Genomic DNA, 22618 nt, shown 5'->3' with positions numbered 1-22618 from the left:
TTTGACGAGTTTCAGCAGTTTTAAGAGTTTTTAAGAATTCATGATTCCAATACATTAATGTTGACTCCAGAGAGTCTCCAAAAAAGAAACATCAAGATCGAGCGGTATGGTGCAAACTGCGCGGCGACGAATTCGACGTAACCCTCGTCAACAGCTGTCCATTTGACGTTCTTCTTGTTTATGAGGTGTGCGGTTCGTTTTGCCAGCACATGCTTGGACTTTACCTCTTCGAAGAGGGTGGGTCTATCCAACAGATACCGCGAACCTCCACGCAGAACACCAAGGTCACGGATGTCAAAGTAGTCCAAACGCCGAAGCTGAAAGATCATGAACATTGTCACGGACCACGGACCGATACCGCGAATAGAGATTAGCTTCTTGGAAATCTCTTCATCAGAAGCAGAGTTGAAATAGCTCGCGCTCAGTTCCCCCGAAACGAACATCGCCGCAAGACCCTGCATATATTCAGCCTTGCGCGTGCTCAAACCACACCCCCGCAGAGTTTCAAAAGTAGCATCTAAAACTGTCTTTGCGTCTGGGGTTGAAAACTGTTTTCCAGGCTGGGGTTCGACACCAGTAAGTGTAAAAGTAAGCTTGCGTTTGATGGACTCTGCAGCCTTACCGGAAACCTGTTGGGACAAGATTCCGTCTGCGAGTTTTTCGAAGTACGCATTATCGTCGTCACGCCTCTGATTTGCAAGTTCGATATCTGCAATCTGAAAAACAGAGAAGTTTTGAGAGATAACGGTTGGAAACAGAGTAGGGTCTTTGGCCAGAACAGCCCCTAGCGCCTTGATACACTCTACATCGTGAGTTTTCACAAACACGGGTGGCAATTCCGAAGACAATGGCCCAGCAGCACGGAAATAGTCCAATTCTCCTTCGAATAGCTCGACCGGTAAGGGTTTAACCTTTTTTATAGTAATAGGGATCTTGGCCTCATCGTCGATCGTCTTTGCCTTCCGGGCCCGTGGCTTCACGGTTTTTACCGTTTCCAGCTTAACACTAGCGACATCAGGGATTACTAAGTTTTTAGACTTCGATCTGAGTATCCTGTTAGCCATCTGCCGTGTTTTCTCCGAGCCCAAGTATGAGATGGCGGTGAAGGTGGCGATCTGTTAAGCGCCCAAAGGTAGCCGCATTGCCGTTTTCGGCGCTTAATAACGCATCTCATCGCCACCGAGGCACCATATAAAGCACCCTCAAGGGCACGATAAAGCCCTGAATTGTTTCGTCTACACTGTGGGGTTTCCTTGAAGATTTTTGCATAATAAAGATGAATTTGACTATAACAATCGAGGGCTCTGAGCAAATAGTAAATTTCGATTCGCCTGATGGAATGGCGTTGCTGGACGTCAAGGCGTATCTGGAGTCCGAAACCGGGGTGGCATCTAAGGACCAGATCCTGGTGGCGAGCGGGCGCGAGCTGGCAGATGAATCGGCGTCTCTAGAGCAGCAAGGCGTTGTGGATGGTGATCTGCTTGTGCTTCGGAAGAGGGCTTCCGGATCAGTGGGGCCTATCAATCCCCTAGATCACAGAGTTCAGGCGCGCGAAATGGTGGAGCGCATTAGACAACAAGTCCTCGGCAACGCCGAAATGAAGCGTATGTTTCTAGCAAATGCCCCCAATGGTGCCGAAATACTCCAAGATAGAGAGCGGTTCTTTGAAGAGTACCAGCGGCAATATCAGACCAACCAGCTTCCTGGAAACAGCATGCCACAACTGAATGGAGACCCCAACTCCGAGGAAAACCAGCGCAAAATCCTAGACATGATCCAGCAATCGAATATCGATGAGAATTTGGAAAGAGCTTACGAAATGACACCAGAGAGTTTCACCCAGGTGGATATGCTGTATGTGGATGTTGAAGTAAACAGTCATGCTGTGAAAGCGTTCGTTGATTCTGGTGCCCAACAAACGATTATTTCGCCTAGACTGGCTGAAAAATGTGAACTATCGCGCTTGGTCGACAAAAGATTCGGAGGAGTAGCGGTTGGTGTTGGTTCACAACCGATTTTGGGGAGAATCCATTCTGCACCTATACGAGTTGGTAATGTATATGCCCCATGTTCTTTCACCGTTCTAGATTCGAGTGTGGATTTACTATTGGGTCTTGATATGCTTAGGAGACACCAGGGAGTGATCAATCTTAAACGCAACGTTCTGGAGTTTGCTGGAGGTGAAACGGGTTTTGTCTCTCCGCCAGCTAATGATGATTCCAGATCCCAGAAATTGGGCGGAAATATCGTTTCCTCGGGGGCAATAGACCCTACACCCGCTCAGGTATCAGACGTGAATTCACAAGCTCGTATTGCCAGAGATCGGGCGTATGCATCCATAAGACCGCCCGTTGCTACGCCAGCCGCCGTTGCCCCATCTTCGGCTCCCACGCAATCGACTGCAGATCCGGCAAAAGTGAGGCAGCTGGTGGAAATGGGATTTCCAGAGAGTCAGGCCAAAGAAGCATTGATTTCGTGTGCTAATAACGTTGATCTTGCGGCTGGCATGTTGTTTGGGCCGTAAATGGAAGGACCTCTGCTAGCATTCATGAAAAATATTTGAAAACGTTCATAATCACATACAAAACTCACACTAGATCTATTTGTACATCTTGTTAGCCATATCCTTGAGTTGAGTAGTATATGCTCCCAGTACACCTGATAACAGTACCTTTTTCACTCATCGTAGTCGTAGAACTTCAACGTCGGGTGGTTGTCTATCACACCCTGGCTCAATCCATTCCAAACCCAATCAACCCGATTCTTCGGTAACCTAATAGAAGCCTCAAAATTCTCAATGAAAACTCTATCGTTGTGGTTAATGGTGACCGAGTAGTTGATGAACTCGTTGAAGATAGCTATCGAGGACCAGAACGATAGCTTTCGAAGGCACGCCACGAACAGAGATGTGATCTGCCCACCATTTATACAGTGCACATATACTGGCTCGTTATCGCGATCTATGACAATCTCAATTGCCTTGCAGATTGCAGCATAGTCGATAGCTATTGCTCTCTTCTTGCCCTTCTTGGATCCACCCGAGGAACATTCGATATGGATTCGCTGCACTCCGTGTTCCTCGCAAAATGCAAATAGCTTAGCATCAGTTGTCTCAGAAATAGGCTCCGGGGTTAGAGACACGATCGTTCGCAGTCCCAGACTGGCCAGAAAGCGATAGTTGATTGGACGAGGATATGCCCCTCTGAACAGTCCGGGCTGAACGGCGTTGTATTTGAGCGGCGGCGTGAGTGGTTCTGGTAAATGAAGTTGTGGTCGGCTCATTTCCTGAAACTGCTTTCCCTGAGCTGCTAGAGACATCTTGAAGAACAGAGCGGTGTTGGAGGAAAGAAGGGTCTTGTTAAGAAGTTCGCGATAAGATAGACCGAAAGGTCGTGGATGCAGCTAACAAAACACGTGAGTTAAATTATACAACGCACGACTCGCGTTTTCAACATATCTCTTTCTCCCCGTTCCAGCTGCAGCACTTGGTGCTTTCTTTAGTCCCAATGGATTTCTACGAACCGGAGAAAGAGTCCATGGCAGACTCTACGGAGACGCTGAAGGCGAACACAAGTGACGCAGCCAAGCCTGCGCTGGAGGCTAACGTGGAGAAACTCTACGACAATCTGGAGGCCAAGGGTAAGCGCGGCTGGAGTACATTCAACGGTTTACTGAGCAACTTTCAGAAGAACTTGCCAGATTACCTGGACCAGACCAAGACTCGTATCGAGCAAACAAAACAGCAGTTGGAGCAATTGGCGGTGGGAGAAAGCGGAGAGGGCTCCGACTCTACGGAGAAGCCAAAAATCGTACCTAAGGAATTGTTGAAGAACCTGTCCAATGTCACAAATGAGTATCTGGATGAACTTGATGATGACTTGCAGAAGATTGAGACTTTGGGAATTGGCTATGCCACCAAGCTGGGTTCTTTTTTGAAGGATGCCATCAAGGTCCAGTTGCCTCAAGACAATGCTTTTGATGGGGACGAGACTCTGGAAAACTCTGAAGTGCTATTTGGAGTTCCAGAAGAGGGAGCCTTCTCATCACGCGCTGAAATTCAACTTCAGGAGCTCAGATCGTCTCAAGAGGTTTATTTGAGAGAATTGGAAGACCCAGAGGATTATGCTCATTTCCTGGAGACGGATAAGCCGTTTGAGCAAAACGAGATTGAGGCCCTTTTCGCCGCGTTTACATCTCTGAAAGCGGTGCATGACTCGTTGGTTCCAGCCTCCATTTCAAACGAGGACTTCTGGAGGAAATATCGCTACGAAAAGGACAGAATCGTGAAGGAAGAACAGCGCAGAAAGCTTCTTTTGGAGAGGAGTAGTAAGTCTGCTCAAGAGGAGTTTGATTGGGATGATGAAGAGGAGGAGGCTGCCAAGGAGAAGAAAAGTGATGCTGGCGAACTTAAAGAGTCCACTAACGACTCAAAATCTCAAGAGCACACTTCCAAAACCTCGCCTCGCACATCGAGCGAACTCTCGTTGGAAAGCGCGTCCAGCTCAACGCTTGAGGTTGTAAGCTCGAAGAAGAGCAAAGAGCCCAAGCCTGCTGAGGAAGATGATGAAGAAGACGACTGGGAATGAGTGTTGAGTGCTCACACGCAGTTTTGATGATAGTTCTATGTTTTTGACCGCTTTGTTTCTCATACTCTTGCGTAGAAAAGCACGTATGCATCCGCATTGATCACCTTGTCGAGCGGTCTGCGTTTCGTCACTTTGGTGTCGTCAAAATAGCACCAGCCGTCCTCGCGTTTGTCGACATATGCTGTGTAATGGCCAGTAGCAAGGTTTCCATAATGGTTAACAACCCCGAAAAGTTTATAGTTGAAAGGGGCCATTTGGTTCCGCATAGGAAGAGCAGCGAGTTGGTGCATTTCCTGCTCGGTTTGTACTTTGGGCCAGTACTTATCAAGAGAGAGTTCCAACGGGTAGTCTATGAAGGTGTTCAGCTTGGTGATCTGGCTTCCAAGCTTGAATCTTTTCAAGTGCACTATCAACACTTCTGGCAATCGCGAGATCATCATCGTCTTTGTGGTCCGGTTCTTGACCTTGCAGTGAGGACACATCCATCTGTCGTCTCCGTCGAGTATTTCAGGTGCACAAAATTGGTCAAAACACTGTCCAAGCGAGATCTTTGTCCTTGCTGAGGTCTCGGGAATTGGCAGAGACAAAATGCTGTAGGCATTGTATGTGGTTGAAGTGTTCTTGCAAACGGTACATTGTAGTCGTGACAAATATTGGCCCTGGAATATGTCCACCACAATGCTGAAGTTGGTCTTCAGATACTTCTCCCATTCAATGGTGGAAGCCACGCGAATCGCCAGTTTTTCTCGTCTAAATTCTTCTTCCTTGGTTAATTCAGGTAAAGGAGGATGGTTTCCACACTCATTTAAGTCCTCATGCAAACCGTCCAGCAGAAAGTTCAAAAATTCAGAACAGTCCTGCTGTTCCGATGTTCTAAAGCTCGACGATAAAGATGCAATGATCTTTCTGAAGCGCAGAGGCGAAATATAGGTAGGATGCGAATGATTTGACTTGATGAAAATCTCTGTCACGAGCCCGTTGAATTCGTTGGCGAGTATTCCCTTGGAACCTAGCCGACTGTTGATGTTTATATGGGACTTATAGCTTCCATTGAGGAAGAACTCGTCAAACTTCTTGGTTCCAAAAAGGCACTGCAAAGTACAGTTCATGTAACATGTGTTTCCAAGATTTGCCAGACCAGTCATCACATCCAGCTTTTCCTGGAAAGATCTCGTCTTAGACGGTGCATTCAAAAGGGTTGTGGAATGTTCTGATTTGGACAATGCCACAGGTTTTGGTCTGGTCAACACCTTTGGAGGTGGAACTGGGCTTTGAGATGGAGGTTGTGACAAGCTAGACCCAGCGCTTGACTTGCGAACTGAAGCTTTATGAGAAGGTGGTGCAAATTGGTGAGGGAAAACTGGAGAAATGGCTTCATTTTGAGAAGGCGAGTGCTCGCGATTCGGACTGGCAAAAAACTCGTTAACGGTGCGAACATAGCCCGGGCCAGGTGATCCAGGAACAGAAACGCTGCTTGATCTTGAAGAATACTGCTCAGGCTGCTTTCTATAGTAGGCATCTTCAAGACGTTCGGGCTCATTTATCTGTGAAGAACGTCTAGCAAGACTGTTCTTGCGGAAAAGCATGGGTTTCGAAGGAATGTCAATCGGTTGAATGATCTCACCATGAGGAATATAGCCTTGAAGTCCATCTTCGTTTAGCTGCAACCACTCATTGAAACCGCCCTCTAAAAGAACTGGCTGTCTTTTCAAATAAGCCGTTGAGGACCTTGTCTTTAGGATATTTAAAAATCTCAGCGTAATAGTGTCAAATGCAGAGGTGGTAGAGCTCCAATCGTATACCACAATGAGCTCAAACTGGGACCTATTTTCGAAGAGTTGCCTTTCCGAGTCCGGATTGGTTGCAAGAGACATCTTCTGTACATCGCTTGCTGAATAGTCTGGTCTAATTGCAACTGGCTCAATTGACAACAAGTTGATTCCAGGAAATTCCACATGATTGTTGTCGAAGTCTCTTCTGCGCCGCAGGTCTATAACGAGAACATCAGAAGGTGATAAAGAGAGGAGGCTGTTGAGTGCTTTAGCCGAAATTGACGTTTCAATGGCATCAAATTTTGCTTTCAAAGCTTGAGGGTTGGGGGCAGCTATGGCGGGAGTCGTTGAAGCCTTCACTGGTGATTGTGATCGTGATTGTGATTGTGATTGTGATTGTGATTGTGAGACAGACTGTGTCTTGGTCTTGAACCCAGAAGTCACTCGTGACTCCAGTTGAGTATGAGACTTGGTTTTTGATTCTGATTCCACACTGACACTTGAGTGAGCTTTCAGATTCCTCAATCTCGTAAGCAATTCATCATCACGATCGGGAAGCGAATGAGTCCTGATATACGCTTTGATACTATCCATCCTGTTCCGTTCAGCATACAACAACTCTGTAAAGTCACTAAACAGCCCAAACTTTGGATCCTGTGTGTTACCTTCAAAGGTCCGGTATTCAGGTAAAGATGGTATCACCACTGATAAGATTCTGGAGGCGGCTGTGTAGTAGACAAACAGCTCTTCGTAGTTGGCTTGTTGTTGCGACTGTGGATTCTTCAAAAACTTAACATTTCGGCTATACTCTGAGTAGCAATTCACAGCCTTTTCTAGATATTCTGATATAGACAAAGGTGTAACGGTGTAGTCTTCAATGAGCTCATCCACCAATAAAGTGAGTGCTGTGAGACTCTTTAGCCCTGAAGCCCCGCTAGAGGGAACTGCACTATCAGCAGTCATCCAAACGACCGGATATCCAGTGGCAAATCTCGAATGGTAAATATAGCGGCTCAGACTAAAACCTATTCAATCGGAAGATTATGCAATTCGGTTGACGCCGCCGCCCTGATTAGATTCAAGGGTACAAGACAGAGATCTGATGGGATCTGTAGTGGAAAGCACAATTCAATTTCTTGTATATTGCACGACATTACCCCACACTCTTCACATGGCCCTCGGCTGTTCGTCTGGAATATATATAGAGAGAGCAGTCGTCCAGGACTCTGAGTTCATACAATAGCCAATGCTTATTTGCAATTATGTCATACACTAAAACCGACAAAACTATTGCTGGAGCCTATCCACGGTCGTCTCGATGGTCGACGCTGTTTGAAGCGGACCGACTTAGCGTGGTGTACACTGTGTTCGAGGTTGACAACGCAGGCGATACTGGTGAGGAGGAGGAGGTACAAAAAGGCCCTTTGGTGAACCTTATTTTTGACTCTGGAAACTGCTGTAATCGTGCAATTTGGTATTATCACATTGAACGTTTGATTGAATTGGGCTCGAGCAAAGACTCTGCATTCAGAATCAACTCAGCAATCACTTTTGACAGAGTCAACCAGGGGGACTCTGCGGTGGTGAATCAGATGAAACTAGGCCCTGAATATGAGTGGAAAGACGGGGCGCGTGATATTCTGGAAATTGTGCGGAGGGAATCGCAGGATCGCGCCTCATGTTTCTGGAAGGCCGGTAACCAAACAGTTGTTGTTGGTCATTCTATGGGTGGTTACGAAGCACTTTGTGCTACTTGTATGTCGCCACAGCTGTTTGTGGGAGCATGTCTGTTTGAACCGGTTGTTTGGATTGCCGAGGATGATTGGGACGGTTTTTCATTGATCATGGCCAAGGTGTATGCAATGCTTCAGACCGAATTCAAAGACGAGACTTCATACTCGACTTATTGGAGAACCAAATCATTTCATCGTTCGTTCCAAGAACGACCTCTTCAGGACTTTTTGGATACAGACAGACTTGTGGAAGCCGACGGATCGGTGCGGAACAAGACACTCAAGGACCATATGATGTGCAATTATGCCGGTGGGATTGCAGCATCTACGTTCTTGGCACCTCTACTCAAAGGAAATCCCACTCCTTCACTTCATGTAATCGGCGCTAAAGCCCGCTGGAACCCTGCACGGACCAACAGCTTTCTGCAAAATACGATGCCTGATTGCGAGGCCAGACTGGTGGAAGGAGCAATTCACTCGGTTAATTGTGATCAGGCTGATATCAGCATAAATTTAATTTCTGAAACAATTGTTTCCAAGGCAATTCCAGAAATCCTAGCCAGAAGGGAGAAAGACAAAATTTCAGCGAACGCAGTTGCAAAATCCTCGCGTGCGGCTTATGCCGCCAGACTTGCCTCAGAAGCGGTAGCTGCCCGACTTAAGCAAGTAAAGAAGGCTAAATCGAAGTTATGATTTATACGACAGAAACGAACAGAAAACACGAAATAAAATGAATTTAAGTCGCACCAAATAAATTTCCCGAACTCTTCTTCTTAACCGCCAGGTCGATAGCTAGATTAGACGCCCAAACTTTATTACATCAGACGCCTGCGTGGTTGGCCGCACGACGCTCTTCTCCGAGCCCTGTGTACAGCCAATTTGGCAGCCTTAAATCTTTTTTATAAAACTCTAGTTACAGAACAACCTTGAACTGTTCAGTCTCTTTTGCTTGTTTATTCTCCAGATCAACACCACCAGAAATTCGGTTGCGGCGAATTGGAGAAATAGATACTATTTTTTTTTCCACTCGGTGATACACACGATCAGAGACTGCTTACACGGTACGTTTGTTTCATGCCATTTCGAGCTGCACAATGAAACAAGACACAACAGAAAAAGGAGAAAGGGACGCCATTGGATCAGATGGAGCGAACAGTGTATTTTCGTTTGCAATGGAAAGTTCGGTAAGTCACGAGCCAATAAAGGCCCAACCTGGCGAAGGCTCAGTCGAGCCGCTTTCTCCAGGGGCCAAGGACAACTCCAATTCCACAGGCGATTTTGCAAACAAGTTCAGGCGATTAAAGGCATGTGCACGTTGCCATCGGCTCAAGATGAGGTGCGTTTTTGAGGATCCCACCTATAGTTCTTGCCGGAGGTGTTATGCTGCTGGAATCATGTGCTCCATGACGAGTGATCCAACACTGGCATCAGCCCGCTCCAGGCCGCGCAAACGGACAAGGACGGCCTCCGATAAGCCTGTGTCGCAACTTCAGAATGCAATAACTGATGCTTTCAATATTTTATCCTCTTTCCAGCGGGGAATGGACCAGAAACCCCGACTTGAGACGCCGCACACAAACGAGAGGGACCAGGATTCCGAGGACGAGTCGCCAGCTCCAGATCAAATGTTTAAGGTCCAATCACAATTGTCAGAGCTTCAGCATATGCTCTCGCATGTGATCTCACAGTCTCGAGGAGGCCACTCGCAATGGGCCTCTTCTATGAATAGTATGAAGGAAGGCCCCATCAAGTCCGTTCCAAAATTACCATTTATCCCTTACGAGTACAATATTTGCAAGGAACTCTTCAAACTGGAGATTCTGACTCACGACGATGCTGCGCTTAGATTTGAAACATTTTGCTCGGAAATGTTGTGCTATTGGCCATGTGTGTCGTTGCCCGATGCATATACCTTTGACTTCCTCCTCGAGAACGAACCGCTTGTCCTGCTAGGGTTCATCTCCGTAACTTGTCTGAACGAACCTGATCTTCATGACACGCTACTGTACTATCTGGACCGAAATTTGGCGCAGCGTGTGTCAATTACGGGAGATATCACCGCGAGTCTAATCCAGGTGTACATTGTCCTTTCGCTCTGGTGCTCTCCTCCACGCAAATGGGGCTCCTATAAACACCAAATGAATCTTCTCACTGCACTGAACTTGTCGCTATGTCTTGATCTTGGAAACGAGCACATTCGCACCAATTCAAACGTTCTCCAATCCAACGCAGAGGAGCGCAAGATGGTACGGGCCTTCGTGGGAGTGTATTCTTGCTGCGGCTCGCTAGGCCTATCACTTCCAAGATTTAAGGTGGTAACGTGGACTCCGCATCATGACAATTGTTGCCGGGTGCTTCTTATGGGCGAGTCCAACCGGAACGACATGTTCCTCTGCTACTACGCTCGACTCATCGGGATTGGCCAGGAGATTTTTGACTTTTTGTGTCCAGATGGTGTTTCACCTTCTCACGAGAATTTTGGAAAGCGTGAGGAAAGCGTACCCCCGGGATCTGTCGATGATTCGTGGCAATCGAACGCACTTCCGCATGAGAGTCTACGGGCTATTATGATCAGCTACGAGAAAAGAATGCAGCAGTGTGCCTCGGAGAGTGGCCTGTTGGCCCATGACAGCAAAGAGCGAAACCTTCTCTCTATCATATACTACCAGTTGCTCATGACAATGTACGACTACGTGGTGTGCCGTGTTCTCTCAAAGCAGGATGTTCTGACTGAGGTGTACATGCAAACCCTAAGCAGGCTGATTCGTGCTGGTGAGAAGGTGATTGACTCGTTTGTGAATCTCTGCGAGCAGACTCCTAACTTTCCCACATTCTTCTACTATAGACCTATGCATGCTCTGGTGGCTCTGATTCGATCCAGGTTGCTGGTTCGCTCGCAGAGACTGGATCTCGAGATCAACGTTGAGCGCGAATACGAGCGGGTTTCGACAGCTCTAGCTGAGATATCGAAGAAGTCTCTTGTTGCGAAGAAGATGTCTGCAATCCTTACCCGTGTAGAGAAGTGGATGAAAGTTTCGAACAAATTCACCAAGGATGGGGCCAATAACTCGATGGTCACCCTGCTTGATGAGCTCGGAAAGGAAAAAGCCATTGAGACCCTCAAAGCGCCGAAGAAGGTGATGGTGAAGATTGAACGCGACGCTGAACTGGCTGGCTCGGACTCCAGAGTGCCGACCAAGAACAGGTTTATAAACTACGACGTACAGACGATTGCTGATCGAACGGCATATGGCTCCAAGAGTACCCCTTCGCCTGTCGTTGCCACGCCCACCAGAAAGAGATCGGTTTCTACTAGAGCCATGAATGCTGCTGGAATTGACTCAGAATCATCCTCTGGACAAAAGTTTGTTCCTTCGCCAATTGGCTTCAGTCGAGGGGAAGAGTCTCCCAGCGATAACTCGCATCCGGCTCCTATTGGCGAGAGTGTGGGAAATAATCCGACGATGGAACAGGACGTGCATAAGGACTCCGCTACGGGACTGGCAGAGGATATAGGTTTTGCTGCAGGGCTGGATAATATAGGTGTTGATCAGGACGTTGATTTTGACTTCAACAGGGCTCTTGGTGATATCTTCTCGCAGATCGATGCGGATGTGATCAACTACTTTCCCGAGGCCTCTCCATCCAATTCTACCAGTGAAGAGTATTATGGACTTGATGAAGAAGCTGCTAATTCCCGTCGTTTTTCCGTGAATCGAAAACAGAGTTTTGGCACGATGTTTCATGACATGGATGGCTATGGTTTCTGGTGAGGGCATTAGCTGACATTTGGACAGAACGCTCGATTACTTGATCTTGGTGAAAAATTAATTTCTTGTTGCCTCAACTTATTCAGAGAGCCTACTAGGTTCGTTTCCTCGGAGCGTTTCGAAATTCAGACTCTAATCGCTATTCTATAGCTGTTCTTCCATCCCTGCTCTAGATCCCCGCATATTCGTCTTTGGCTATGTCACACCGCCTGTGTCAACACCTTCTCCTAGTCGTTTTATAAAAATAGACACTGCGTTTTCTTTACGCCAGAATGCATTGAATAAATTTTTCAGTTATGAAGTTTCTCTATGGTACCTTCTCAGCGTTGCCTTGAAAGCTTCATCTTCATCTGCTTTCATGTTATATTATCAAGATTAATCGCATTTTTGTATTATTCTTCTCTAAATATATATGTCTATGATTTGCTTCTCTTAGTGCTTACATCTGCGATTTACTGCGACATGGTCACTCTGTTGATAACACTAGGGCGCAGCTGAACACGGGCCCACCAAGCCAACAAAGCATCGCAATCAGCAGGAACCGGCTCTTTCACAACGGCGAGAAACACCATAGCGGCTACAAGAGCCATGTCTGCCATAGTGAAACGATCACACGTGACAAATTCGCGAGTCACCAGTAATTTGTTGAAGTAGCGCATTCCACGCAATCCCTTCTCACGTTGGCGCAAACCCCATTCATGGTTCTGGTAGGTTTCGACATCAGGACCAAGACCAGGCGTCGCGTTGTGAAAGTAAAGAGAAATTGGCTCGAGGAACTCGTTCTCCACTCGTCTGGTGAACATGTGAATATCTCCACGCTCACGTGGAGTCAGACCAGTCAACACGGTGTTTCCGTCCAAAGAGTCAAGAAACTCAGTAATGGCAGTGCACTCCGCAAGTAGATCGCCATTTTCAAATTTCACTACCGGAACCGTTCCAGAGAAGTTGAGATTTTCTCTGAATTCAGGCTTCTTATGGGTGCCCTTAAACAGATCAATAAGCTCAAATTCTGCCAAATGCTCGAGTTTCTTCTCCCCGAGGGCAATTCTCACACGCGCGGGATACGGTCCGGTGGGAAAATCGTAGATGGTGAACTTTGGATAAGATGACATTTGTGAGTTAAACTGAAGGCCTTGCTTGGAATTGATTGGCTGTTTGTGGTTTGATACTCTCAATCAAAGGACTGGGTTCCTCTCACAGGATCCAAGCCCATTTTTATACATTCCATTTGGCCATAATTGTATATTAGAGTTTGTCATCAGCCGTTTTATCCCCACACCTGTCATGCAACGGCTTTATTGTGCGGAGAACGACTTTTGATAAACACACTCCAAATGTTTTACTCCTCTATTACGCTCATTGTCATCTACTCCTTTAAGTATCCGTAGACATTTCATAAATGGCAGTGATATATACAAGCCGTTGCCTCGACAGGCATTTATTTGTAACGTCTAAGAGCGCCAGGTTTTACTATGCACACGATCAGTCTTGGTTGATGGCATGGTAACGCTTGCCTCTGAAGCCGTACACCTGTTGGTTGAACTGAAATACTTCGTGGGGGTTCATATCATTGAGCTCCCACTTGGTCGAGCCATAAAGGTTAGGTCTCTTTTCCATGAGCAAGTCCATCTCATCCGCGTAGTTGTCCTCGAGCCATTTGATGTCATTGTCGATGTCAGTCTCGTGGTAGCCAGTCAGGAAAAGCGCACACTTGGAGTCCAGCAGTCCTGGCATGGACTTCCTCCAAAGGTCAGTAGTTTGAGGGGAAGAAAGGCCTGGGTGAAACAGGAAAAACACATCGAGATATGGATCGTAAGGAAAAAAGTCCTGGGCCTCATGGAGTGTGTGGAAGTACTCAGTGTGGTGCACAAACACCATACTATCATCAAGTCTTTGGATCACGGGTCTTTCAGAATAGGCGTATTGGCCACGTTCACGATCCAAAAGAGCCTCGGGCCCAATAAAATGAAGCTCGAACGTCAGGTTAGGAAATAGGTAGGATAATTGTTTCCAAACATGACCGGGCAATTGCGACTCGGCTCTGGCCCCAAGCATGAAAAGTCTGATGGGCCTATCCTTCATACTGGAGACCCTGGCCTCGGGATACAGCGTATACCGCAATGCCGCCAGCGACTTCAGCCCTTCCAAGGTGATTGGGCCTTTTGGCTTCATAAAGTAGGGCGAATGTTGATGCAACAAAGCGGCAATCGTCATGGGGTAACTGAGCATCTTGGTGACCGCAGCCAACTGGAAGTCTGAGTCCATGGAAACAAATTGTCTTGTGTAGAAAAACGTGTCCCAGTTTGCTAAATTCACCAGACTCTCACGATATTGCGCCTCGGGAAAATCAAACTCCGGAAACTCTCGTCCACTTCTGAGGTCATGCTCGTAGATATTCACGAGCTTCAAAAGCTCGTATCGCTTGGTCGCATGATACTCCGTGTCCTGTTCCCAAGCTTCTCTAGAATGATGGGTTGGGATTCCCGAATAGGGACAAGTGTAGTTGATCTCCTTGTTGGTTACGGGACACAAAGCTTTGGTACGGATAAACGCAGCTCTTGTGCGCAAATCAGAGGCCGGTGATGAGTCCCATGGGTGAAACCTATTCTCAGGTGTAGGGTCGTTCGGTGATGGCGGAGGATCAAGACAGAGAACACTTCTGATAAACGAACCAAAGTTTCTCTGCCGACATGCCGATACGGGTCTCCGTATCAGAGCGGGATTCACACTCTGCAGCATTTGTTAGAGATGTGTGCGCGATATGCTCTTGGTGGCCACACTAGATTCGATCTTCCTGCTCTAAACTGGTCGGTAATAAAGAGGCGTGGTATATAACGGATACGCGTAAATTCAAAGGCAATGGGACGAGCGTTTACAGCTCTGGGGGACACAAAGGGTGATGGATAGGAACAAGTAGTCAGGTTCAACTTTTCACTGCAATGGCCAGATTCTCGAGGCCTCCTTGTGGTGGCCGGGTAATGGTAGTGCTAAACCCAACTATGCCTAAAGGTATAAAAACCCTTAGAAGTGGGATCTAGTCCCGAAACACCGAGCTATCTCAGCCTAGAGATGAGTGCACCTGGTCTTAAGTTCTGTACACCTATCTTCTTTCTATAATCTGTTTCCAAATGCACAAAAACCGGATTCTGGTGGACTTTTCTCGTGTTAAACATGAGATCGGTCAAACATCACTTGAGCTCCATTTGCCAGTTGATCTGGGTGAGTGTCCCAACTTCGCAGCGCTCCTGGTGCGGATAGCGGCGTTAAACATACTGCAATCGGTGCAAGGCAATGACTACTTGTTCGTTCAAGACGGGCATTTTCTCGCATTCGACTCCAAACTCTCGGATTGTTTGGTGCATGTAATCAGGAATGATACACTGATTTTCAAGAAGCCTCCGAAGCCTTTCAATGGCATGACAGACATCACACACGATTTTGAGTTTTCATTCAACAACGAGCATACCACAGTGGATCACTCGCATGTCATTTTTATTGACGGTCCGAAGCCGTATTTATTGCTTCATCAGAGCGAGGCCGAAAAATTTGATCAATGGAGAGGAATTACACAGATGGGTATACTTGATCAAGCCGAGAATAGCGACGTTGGTGCTACTCAGCTTCATGTTGATGATGATGATGTCGTTGTTGAAGATATTCATCAGTTGTGGCCAAGTCTCGTATATGTAATTTCGAACTTGGTTATGGTGCAAATTGTTGGGTGGTTCATGGGCTTCACCAAACTCCAGCAAGTGATCTCTGGTGCCATAATTGGGGTCGGATTTCTTTCAGAGGTACAAGTGACGGCTGAAGTGGTTCAGCTACTGTTGCTTTTGTGCAATCCTGTCAGGCTCATTCATCAGACGATTCACTTGTACAGGCTATGGAGTCAAAATCCGCAGCAGTTTAGACAGTGGGTACAGCAACGTAGTGATTACTACAGACAGGTGATGAGTATCCCATATAGGGGTGACTTCGTGCAATACGTAAGCGCGGTTTGGAGACAATCACTGGCATTGTTAGAGTCTATTCTGACGCATACGTGGAGGTGGGTGGTAGTCATGTTACTGGTGCAGTGGCCTGTGGAGCAAATCAAGGTATTCATAGCCCTTCTGATACCATTGATGCCGTTTTTCAACCAGTCACTTGGCGAACAATGGCTGCAATTTGCAAATACAGTGTTGCCACAGCGGATGGCTGTGTTCACGGTGGGGGTAATCACAGCCTTTAGAGATGGGATTGCTCATGCCTGGGATACTTGCTCTGTAGCAGCTGCCCGTCTATGTATCCGAGAATTTGATATGCCAATTCTATTGCGAGTTGTGGTCAAAACGGCTCAGCTTGTGTGCCTGGTTCCCTTATCCTTATTGCCAGACGTGCAGGTCCTCATGAGACGTGCCGGGGCTGATATTACGCCGCATGAAGGGTTCTGACGATAACGATATGATAGTATGAACAAACCGATGCTGATCTGCGATAAATGTGGCAATTGATGTAAAATCATAAATATAATGGTCAAATAAGCCACAAATGCTGAAGTTTTAAACTAGAAATTTCTAGTTCTATTCCATACTTCCGGTAGCCCAGCGTTAATGGCCGATGCGCAAGGCTCAATCACCGAAACCTTAATCTACTAGTCAGCATCGGGAGTCTGGGCCAATACGGACGATTACAAATTTATCAAAGTCGTAATTTTTCAGCACCAAAAATTAGCTGGTACTTTCAGAAACGTACTCGCAATTTCCTTCCGAAATTCGATAACGCCGACCTCGAATATTCACCTCTGTCCCTTGCCTTCCAAAGCCAATTCTCACGTGCGCCATCTCGAATCCAGAACCATTACAAATTAGTCAGTTTCCCCGATCCGGACGCGCGATTTCGAGCCATCCACGCATTATATAAGTAACCCGATTCCTCCCCCCTTAATTTTTCACTCCAGTCTTTTCCAATATCGCTATCAATTTCGAATCAATTATTATCAAAAATGGCTCCAATCGTTCAAAAACCAGCTCCAGGCTTCACTGCAACTGCCGTCGTCGACGGTGTCTTCGAGGAGGTCTCTCTCGAACAATACAAGGGTAAGTGGGTCCTGCTCGCTTTCATCCCAATGGCGTTCACCTTCGTGTGCCCAACCGAGATCATTGCTTACTCCGAGGCCGCTGCCAAGTTCGCTGCTGCCGACTGTGAGATTCTCTTTGCCTCGACCGACTCTGAGTACACCTTGCTCGCCTGGACCAACACCGCTCGTGCTGAGGGTGGATTGGGCCCAGTCAAGATCCCATTGATCGCCGACAAGAACCACTCTTTGTCCAAGGCCTACGGTGTCTTGATCCCAGAAGAGGGTGTTGATCTTAGAGGAATCTTCCTCATCGACCCATCTGGAACTTTGAGACAGATCACCATCAACGACTTGCCTGTCGGTAGATCCGTCGACGAGTCTTTCAGACTCTTGGAGGCCTTCCAATTCACCGAGGAACACGGTGAGGTTTGCCCAGCCAACTGGACTCCAGGTGCTGCCACCATCAAGCCAGAGGTTGATGCCTCCAAGGAGTACTTCTCCAAGGCTAACTAGGTCGCACTAGGTTTCTTCTAGAACAAGGATCCTTGATGGACTCTTAATAGAACGCTTGTATAGAGAATAGGTACTATATTTCAAAATCTCATGGATTCTACTGTAGGGCCAAAACGTTGGCCTCAAACTCCAACTGCTCCAATTGGATAAAGAATTTTTCAGAAGAATAGAAGCCTAAGATGAAAAAATCCTTTTCGCCTGGTTGAGGTCAACGTAGGCTGTCCACAAATCGTGAAAATAATTAAAAAAGGAGCTCTATTTTACATGAATTGGTCTAATTTGGTCCCAATTGGCCAATTGAGTGTGATTATCGTGCATTCGCTGGGAAAACGTCCATTGGTTGGAGTTGGCTAGATAAATTTTAATCTCGAATTTTCCGTCGAAACCCCTTATCGTATGATCCCATTTAGGTATTAATCTGGTTGCACAGTCTTGACCAGGGCTCAAAACCACCGTCACCTTATCAATGAAAGATTTCCAGAATCTTTGGGTCTCTCACTATCCCCGGTAAACCTGACTCGTAGTTTCAGCGACAATGGCAAACTCCTGTCAGTGATAAGAAGCTCCTCAGACTCCGAAATGAGGTCGATCAGCTTCAGTTCCAAGTTCGGTCGAGTCAACGTCTCCAGTTGCTCGGGGAACCTCAGGTAAAGGTTTCTGTCCGATGTAGCCACAGAAGGGGCTTTAAGCTGAAACTTTGGTTTTTCCGCCACCAAGTCTAGTAGCTCTTGCAATGTGAAGAATCTAGGTACTGTCAAATCCTGGGCCAGACTGCCGCATACTGGGCAATCGGGTTTCTTCTCCAGACAGAACGAATAGGAGTACACCGATTGGTCACCAGAATACATCATGTAGTTGTCCAGAACTGGATTACAGCTGGTCACAAACTTGAAGGCTTCGTTACAGCAAGAAGCCGCTATAATGGCGTTCGTGGAAGCTATCGCGGGAACGATGTTTTTCACGACTCCCAACGTCAAACTCCTGGTTACGCCTTCAATTCCAAACTCATTTGCCCTGAAAAGCGCCTGATCGTAAATCCAGTCAACATGCTGCTCCAAATCCGCATCAAACTTGCGCTGGGGGAAGTTTTTTGGCCATAAGAGTTGATGAGCCCACTCTATACAGTGCTCGGGTAGTCGTGGTGTATTGGCGATCGTGCAAACAGGAAAAGTCCTCTTGGTAGGCAAAAGGTCTAGCGAACACTCGTAGCAGGAGCTAATAGTTGGTATTATCACCCTTGTTTGGCCTCGGAACCCTTCGGTGCCTCCATCCACCATTGGGACGATATCACCTTCTGCGGCGAGATCAACCAAAGTGGCATTTATCCATCTTCGTGCTTCAACACTGTCCAATCCACAAATCACAAGCGTAAATCCACGATAATATTCCTTGGGCTTATCCTGGATTTTGCCGAAATAAGGCGTTATGCGCACGCCACGCCGAATGCGTCTCATCACGAACTCAGACGCCGCTATTGCTTTGGAACGCCCCACGTCTTCTTTTCGAAACAGAAATTGTCTGTTCAGATTGGAAACATCTATCGTATCCATATCAATAACGTGTATGTCTCTAAAGCCACTCAGCACCAGATTCTTTAGAATCTCACACCCTAGTCCTCCTGCCCCAATCACGAGGATCTTGGACTCTGAGATCGAATCACTGCCGAACTCTGGGGTATAATCCGGGTCAGCAAAAGGGCCACGACTCCTCAAAGAAGGTCCAATTGACGGATCTGTCAGAGGCGAAAATGCTGCCATTGCTCGATGGAGAGTGTGCAATTGCTAGACACAAAGACCTGGGATCGAGTGGTCACTAGTCAAGACAATGTAGCCCTGATTAGTAGCTGAGTTGATGACACTGTCTCTGCCATTACTTTACACACAGCACTCAGTAAAGCATCGGTTAAACATCAGTTAAATTTCAATTAAATATAATAACAATTATTTGAAAGCACAATTAGTACGTTCAAGTATACGATCCCATGAAGGAGAATTGAAAACCATCAGAGGGCGACTGAATTTGCACGTCGTTGGCGTCCTTGAGTTCGGTCTCAGTCACGAACGTGGTCCCGGTTGGATTCTCGGGGGAATAATTGGAAGTCGAGGTTGAAGTCATAGTCGAGGCAGATGGCCGCCCATTGCTCTCTGATGAGTCCGCGGGAGTGGGACGAATGACAGACTCTGGTGAAAAGACACCCCTCAACATACCATCCATTCCAAAAATCGAAAGATCGGAAGGCTGGCTTGGTGTTCCCCCAGGAACAGTCTCGAATGGGTTGATAGTATTTTCCACAGTATTCTCCGAAGCATTCTCCTGTCTCGAGAGTAATCCAGAATCTCGGAGAGAAGGATCGATAGCCACCGCAGGGCCGACGTCTCTTTTGACTCGTTTTGTCTTCTGCTGATCCAGGGCCGTAAAGTCAAAATACCCATATCCATTTTGATTGAACAGATCCGCCTCACTGAATAGCTGCTTAAAAAATTCGTCGTCATCAGCGTTGAAGCCGACGTCTCCAATATCATCTGTTTGGAACACCTCATATTCGAGTGATCCAGAACTCGATGTCTTCGGTCCGTCAGTAGGAGGAACTTCTGTTGGCTCCATTTTGTATCCGCTTGAGGGTGAAGCTTTCTTGAAAGTTTCCGGCGATGATGTCGAGTGAATCGACTTGTACTTCATGTGAACAATATCGTAGCGGCGGTTCATCTCGTTAAACTTTTCGGGGTAATTCTTCTTTAAATGGTTGAAAAACAACTTGAAAATCATGCAGATTCTCCAACAGTGCGTCAGCGACTCTTGCATAGTGCGACACAGTGAGTAAAAAAGTTTCAGATAGTGGAATAGCAACAGGTTGAAGTTGTCATCAACGGTGTTGTTGGTGTCGACATCTAATATTTCCTGGTTGAACCAAGTCAAAACACTCAGAGTATCGGCACTGTTGCCAAAGTTGCGCACCAGATTGTCGTAACAGAAACACTTGTCTTGGAAACGGAGGTTGACAGAGAAAACGAACTGAAGTGCTCTCAGTCCTGATATCAATATCGTCGAAGACAAGAATTTCTCAAAACCGCTATAGAACGCCTTTTGTAGATCAAACTTGTCAATATCGATACAAGAAAGTTCATCGGTGTTGACGTACTCCATGAAGGCGATTGCAACTTTGAATATGATCAGGGACTTTTCCAGTGTCTTAATCGCATATTCTTCCTGTACCTCTTTATCACTTTCATATGATATGTACAGCAGATAAGTCAAGAGATAGACAAGTACAGAAAGGTTTAATCGCACAAAGAATGCAATCATGTTGGAAGGTATCTCACGTGCATACCGTCCTGGATTTGGCGCAAACCCCTTTCCATCAAGCATTTCTGCAAATGAAGGCAACTTCTTTTCAAGGAAAAATTCTATTTCCCGAATACAATTTGTCAATTGAGACTTCTTCGGCGCCCTGCGAATGGAAAGCGTGATCTTGAGAGACCTCCTCATCAACTTCGCTGCTTCCCACTCAAGGGCTATGTCTTTGTTCACCTGGTGATCCATTATGACGGCTCTGAGTTTGGGGGTGGACGAAACCTGAGCACCGGTAACATAAGCTTCGTAAACATCTTGTTCATCCTTCGAGAGTTCGGGGAGCTTGGTGTCCCAGTTCTCCTCCTCAAAGCTCAAAGGACATCCAAAGTGAAGGGATTGCGCAGCATCAAGACTGAGAATTTTGTAAAAGATTCTTCTCCAAATGACATGCATCCTTTCGTCTTGCAAGATTGTGGTGAAATTCGATGGATCACGATACAATCCATGCATTCGGACCATCTGGATTAACATGGAAAGGATAATAGTGGAATCGAAACTCTCGTCAATGTCCTCTGGAGAATGCAATCGATACAAACGTAAATACAACAAAACTTGGATGTTCTTCAAAGTGATCTTCCTCATCACGTTGTCATCGCTAGGAGTGATTAAAACGCAGTGTTTGGCAAATTCCACAAACTCGGGGCCGATCGCCAATCCCGACCGAACCATCCGTGCAAGACGTACGTCCTGAACCGAGGAAGTCTGCATATCGTAATCAGAAACGCTCAAGGACATATAGCTGATTCTCAAAACCAATAACAGAAGCGGAACTGTGCACAAATTGCACATATGTACCACCCGTAGAAAGCCACGGCCATCGCTACCTTCGAAAAGCACCAGACTGACATCCTTTTTGAAGGTATGTTCGTCCAGAAAGGGAAACATGAGATAAGCCTTGCGGAAAAAATGGTCCACAAGAGCATTCATTGATGATAATTGAGGCAATATCTGATTTAGAGAGGTAAGATACTCCTCAACTTTGCTGGCGCTACCATTTTGTTGGGGAATAATGGCAGAAGGGTCGGTCACACGTTCAAGGCAAAAGTCGACGTCATCGTACACCAGCCGTCTTTCCTCTTGCAAACTCTGGCTGGTATTTTCACCTGGTAAATAGAGTCTTTGGGTAAGTCTCAGGTAGTCCTGGTACCTTTCCAAATGTTTCTGGCCGTATTTACTGAAAATCTGTGCCAAAGCGGTGTCGCTGCTGGAGATCGCCATGAAACTGGTGGACCCAAAATGCATCACTTTGTTTTCCTTAATGACTAATGTGTCGAATTTCTCAGAGAGCTCTATGGCAGGGTCAACTTCGGGTGATGATCCATCCGAAGATATAGGTGTGAAGTTGTCGTTTTCCAGACTGTCATCAACACTCAGATTGTTGGCAGCAATGACTTTTTCCAACTTGTTGATCTTCATTTTGAGCCGAATCACTTCATTGGAAAGCTGCATTTTATTCGAAAGATATGTCCAGGGTTGGTCGTTATATTTGCACTGGGCTTCAGTCTGGTTTCTGATACAACCACCACAGTGTGGTTTGGCCTTGTCGCACTTCATCTTGCGTCTCCGGCAAACGCTGCACGAAATTGGCACACGGTTGCGAGTCTTGGCCACTCTAGCACCAACGTCGGTCATTTCCTGCTGTTGTTTGGTCTTTGATGTTTGTTGAAAGCAGAGACGTCAAGCACGGCTGAAGAGAAGACCGCCTTGAAGAGAGTGGCGTCGTGAGCTCTCTATTATGCGGAGCTAACATTCCCAAAGACCGATGGGCAGGGCTACTGACCATCTTAGCTGTCAGGAATGGGACATGCGTAATGCATCTGTGTTAGTAGGAATC

At 46.7% G+C, this 22618-nt stretch overlaps 13 protein-coding genes across 13 annotated transcripts; 6 read left to right on the top strand and 7 right to left on the bottom strand.

Annotated features, from left to right (window-relative positions):
• Nucleotides 1-38: 38 nt before the first annotated feature.
• On the bottom strand, nt 39-1064 carry KUCA_T00005355001 (uncharacterized protein; the record flags this gene model as incomplete). The annotated part of the gene is made up of 1 exon (XM_022600543.1): nt 39-1064. The coding sequence occupies one exon, from the start codon at nt 1062-1064 to the stop codon at nt 39-41; it is 1026 nt and encodes a 341-aa protein (XP_022461354.1).
• A 212-nt stretch (nt 1065-1276) lies between these two features.
• Nucleotides 1277-2524, top strand: KUCA_T00005354001 (uncharacterized protein; the record flags this gene model as incomplete). The annotated part of the gene is made up of 1 exon (XM_022600542.1): nt 1277-2524. One exon carries the CDS (start codon nt 1277-1279, stop codon nt 2522-2524), a length of 1248 nt encoding a protein of 415 aa, XP_022461353.1.
• Nucleotides 2525-2676: 152 nt separating this feature from the next.
• Nucleotides 2677-3318, bottom strand: KUCA_T00005353001 (uncharacterized protein; the record flags this gene model as incomplete). The annotated part of the gene is made up of 1 exon (XM_022600540.1): nt 2677-3318. One exon carries the CDS (start codon nt 3316-3318, stop codon nt 2677-2679), a length of 642 nt encoding a protein of 213 aa, XP_022461352.1.
• A 188-nt stretch (nt 3319-3506) lies between these two features.
• KUCA_T00005352001 (uncharacterized protein) lies at nt 3507-4586 on the top strand (the record flags this gene model as incomplete). The annotated part of the gene is made up of 1 exon (XM_022600539.1): nt 3507-4586. The coding sequence occupies one exon, from the start codon at nt 3507-3509 to the stop codon at nt 4584-4586; it is 1080 nt and encodes a 359-aa protein (XP_022461351.1).
• A 59-nt stretch (nt 4587-4645) lies between these two features.
• On the bottom strand, nt 4646-7321 carry KUCA_T00005351001 (uncharacterized protein; the record flags this gene model as incomplete). Its single annotated transcript, XM_022600538.1, has 1 exon — nt 4646-7321. The coding sequence occupies one exon, from the start codon at nt 7319-7321 to the stop codon at nt 4646-4648; it is 2676 nt and encodes an 891-aa protein (XP_022461350.1).
• A 299-nt stretch (nt 7322-7620) lies between these two features.
• KUCA_T00005350001 (uncharacterized protein) lies at nt 7621-8784 on the top strand (the record flags this gene model as incomplete). Its single annotated transcript, XM_022600537.1, has 1 exon — nt 7621-8784. One exon carries the CDS (start codon nt 7621-7623, stop codon nt 8782-8784), a length of 1164 nt encoding a protein of 387 aa, XP_022461349.1.
• Nucleotides 8785-9185: 401 nt separating this feature from the next.
• Nucleotides 9186-11864, top strand: KUCA_T00005349001 (uncharacterized protein; the record flags this gene model as incomplete). Its single annotated transcript, XM_022600536.1, has 1 exon — nt 9186-11864. The coding sequence occupies one exon, from the start codon at nt 9186-9188 to the stop codon at nt 11862-11864; it is 2679 nt and encodes an 892-aa protein (XP_022461348.1).
• A 449-nt stretch (nt 11865-12313) lies between these two features.
• KUCA_T00005348001 (uncharacterized protein) lies at nt 12314-12973 on the bottom strand (the record flags this gene model as incomplete). The annotated part of the gene is made up of 1 exon (XM_022600535.1): nt 12314-12973. One exon carries the CDS (start codon nt 12971-12973, stop codon nt 12314-12316), a length of 660 nt encoding a protein of 219 aa, XP_022461347.1.
• Nucleotides 12974-13343: 370 nt separating this feature from the next.
• KUCA_T00005347001 (uncharacterized protein) lies at nt 13344-14600 on the bottom strand (the record flags this gene model as incomplete). Its single annotated transcript, XM_022600534.1, has 1 exon — nt 13344-14600. The coding sequence occupies one exon, from the start codon at nt 14598-14600 to the stop codon at nt 13344-13346; it is 1257 nt and encodes a 418-aa protein (XP_022461346.1).
• A 389-nt stretch (nt 14601-14989) lies between these two features.
• On the top strand, nt 14990-16294 carry KUCA_T00005346001 (uncharacterized protein; the record flags this gene model as incomplete). Its single annotated transcript, XM_022600533.1, has 1 exon — nt 14990-16294. One exon carries the CDS (start codon nt 14990-14992, stop codon nt 16292-16294), a length of 1305 nt encoding a protein of 434 aa, XP_022461345.1.
• A 551-nt stretch (nt 16295-16845) lies between these two features.
• Nucleotides 16846-17433, top strand: KUCA_T00005345001 (uncharacterized protein; the record flags this gene model as incomplete). The annotated part of the gene is made up of 1 exon (XM_022600532.1): nt 16846-17433. The coding sequence occupies one exon, from the start codon at nt 16846-16848 to the stop codon at nt 17431-17433; it is 588 nt and encodes a 195-aa protein (XP_022461344.1).
• Nucleotides 17434-17888: 455 nt separating this feature from the next.
• Nucleotides 17889-19190, bottom strand: KUCA_T00005344001 (uncharacterized protein; the record flags this gene model as incomplete). Its single annotated transcript, XM_022600531.1, has 1 exon — nt 17889-19190. The coding sequence occupies one exon, from the start codon at nt 19188-19190 to the stop codon at nt 17889-17891; it is 1302 nt and encodes a 433-aa protein (XP_022461343.1).
• A 208-nt stretch (nt 19191-19398) lies between these two features.
• Nucleotides 19399-22416, bottom strand: KUCA_T00005343001 (uncharacterized protein; the record flags this gene model as incomplete). Its single annotated transcript, XM_022600529.1, has 1 exon — nt 19399-22416. The coding sequence occupies one exon, from the start codon at nt 22414-22416 to the stop codon at nt 19399-19401; it is 3018 nt and encodes a 1005-aa protein (XP_022461342.1).
• Nucleotides 22417-22618: the final 202 nt, after the last annotated feature.

Source organism: Kuraishia capsulata, genomic scaffold, assembly GCF_000576695.1.
Source record: "Kuraishia capsulata CBS 1993 genomic scaffold, Kuraishia_capsulata_scaffold_6, whole genome shotgun sequence".
Lineage (NCBI taxonomy): Eukaryota > Fungi > Ascomycota > Pichiomycetes > Pichiales > Pichiaceae > Kuraishia > Kuraishia capsulata.
The sequence above is the reverse complement of the archived record's forward strand: the minus strand, read 5'-3'. Positions and strand labels throughout refer to the sequence as shown.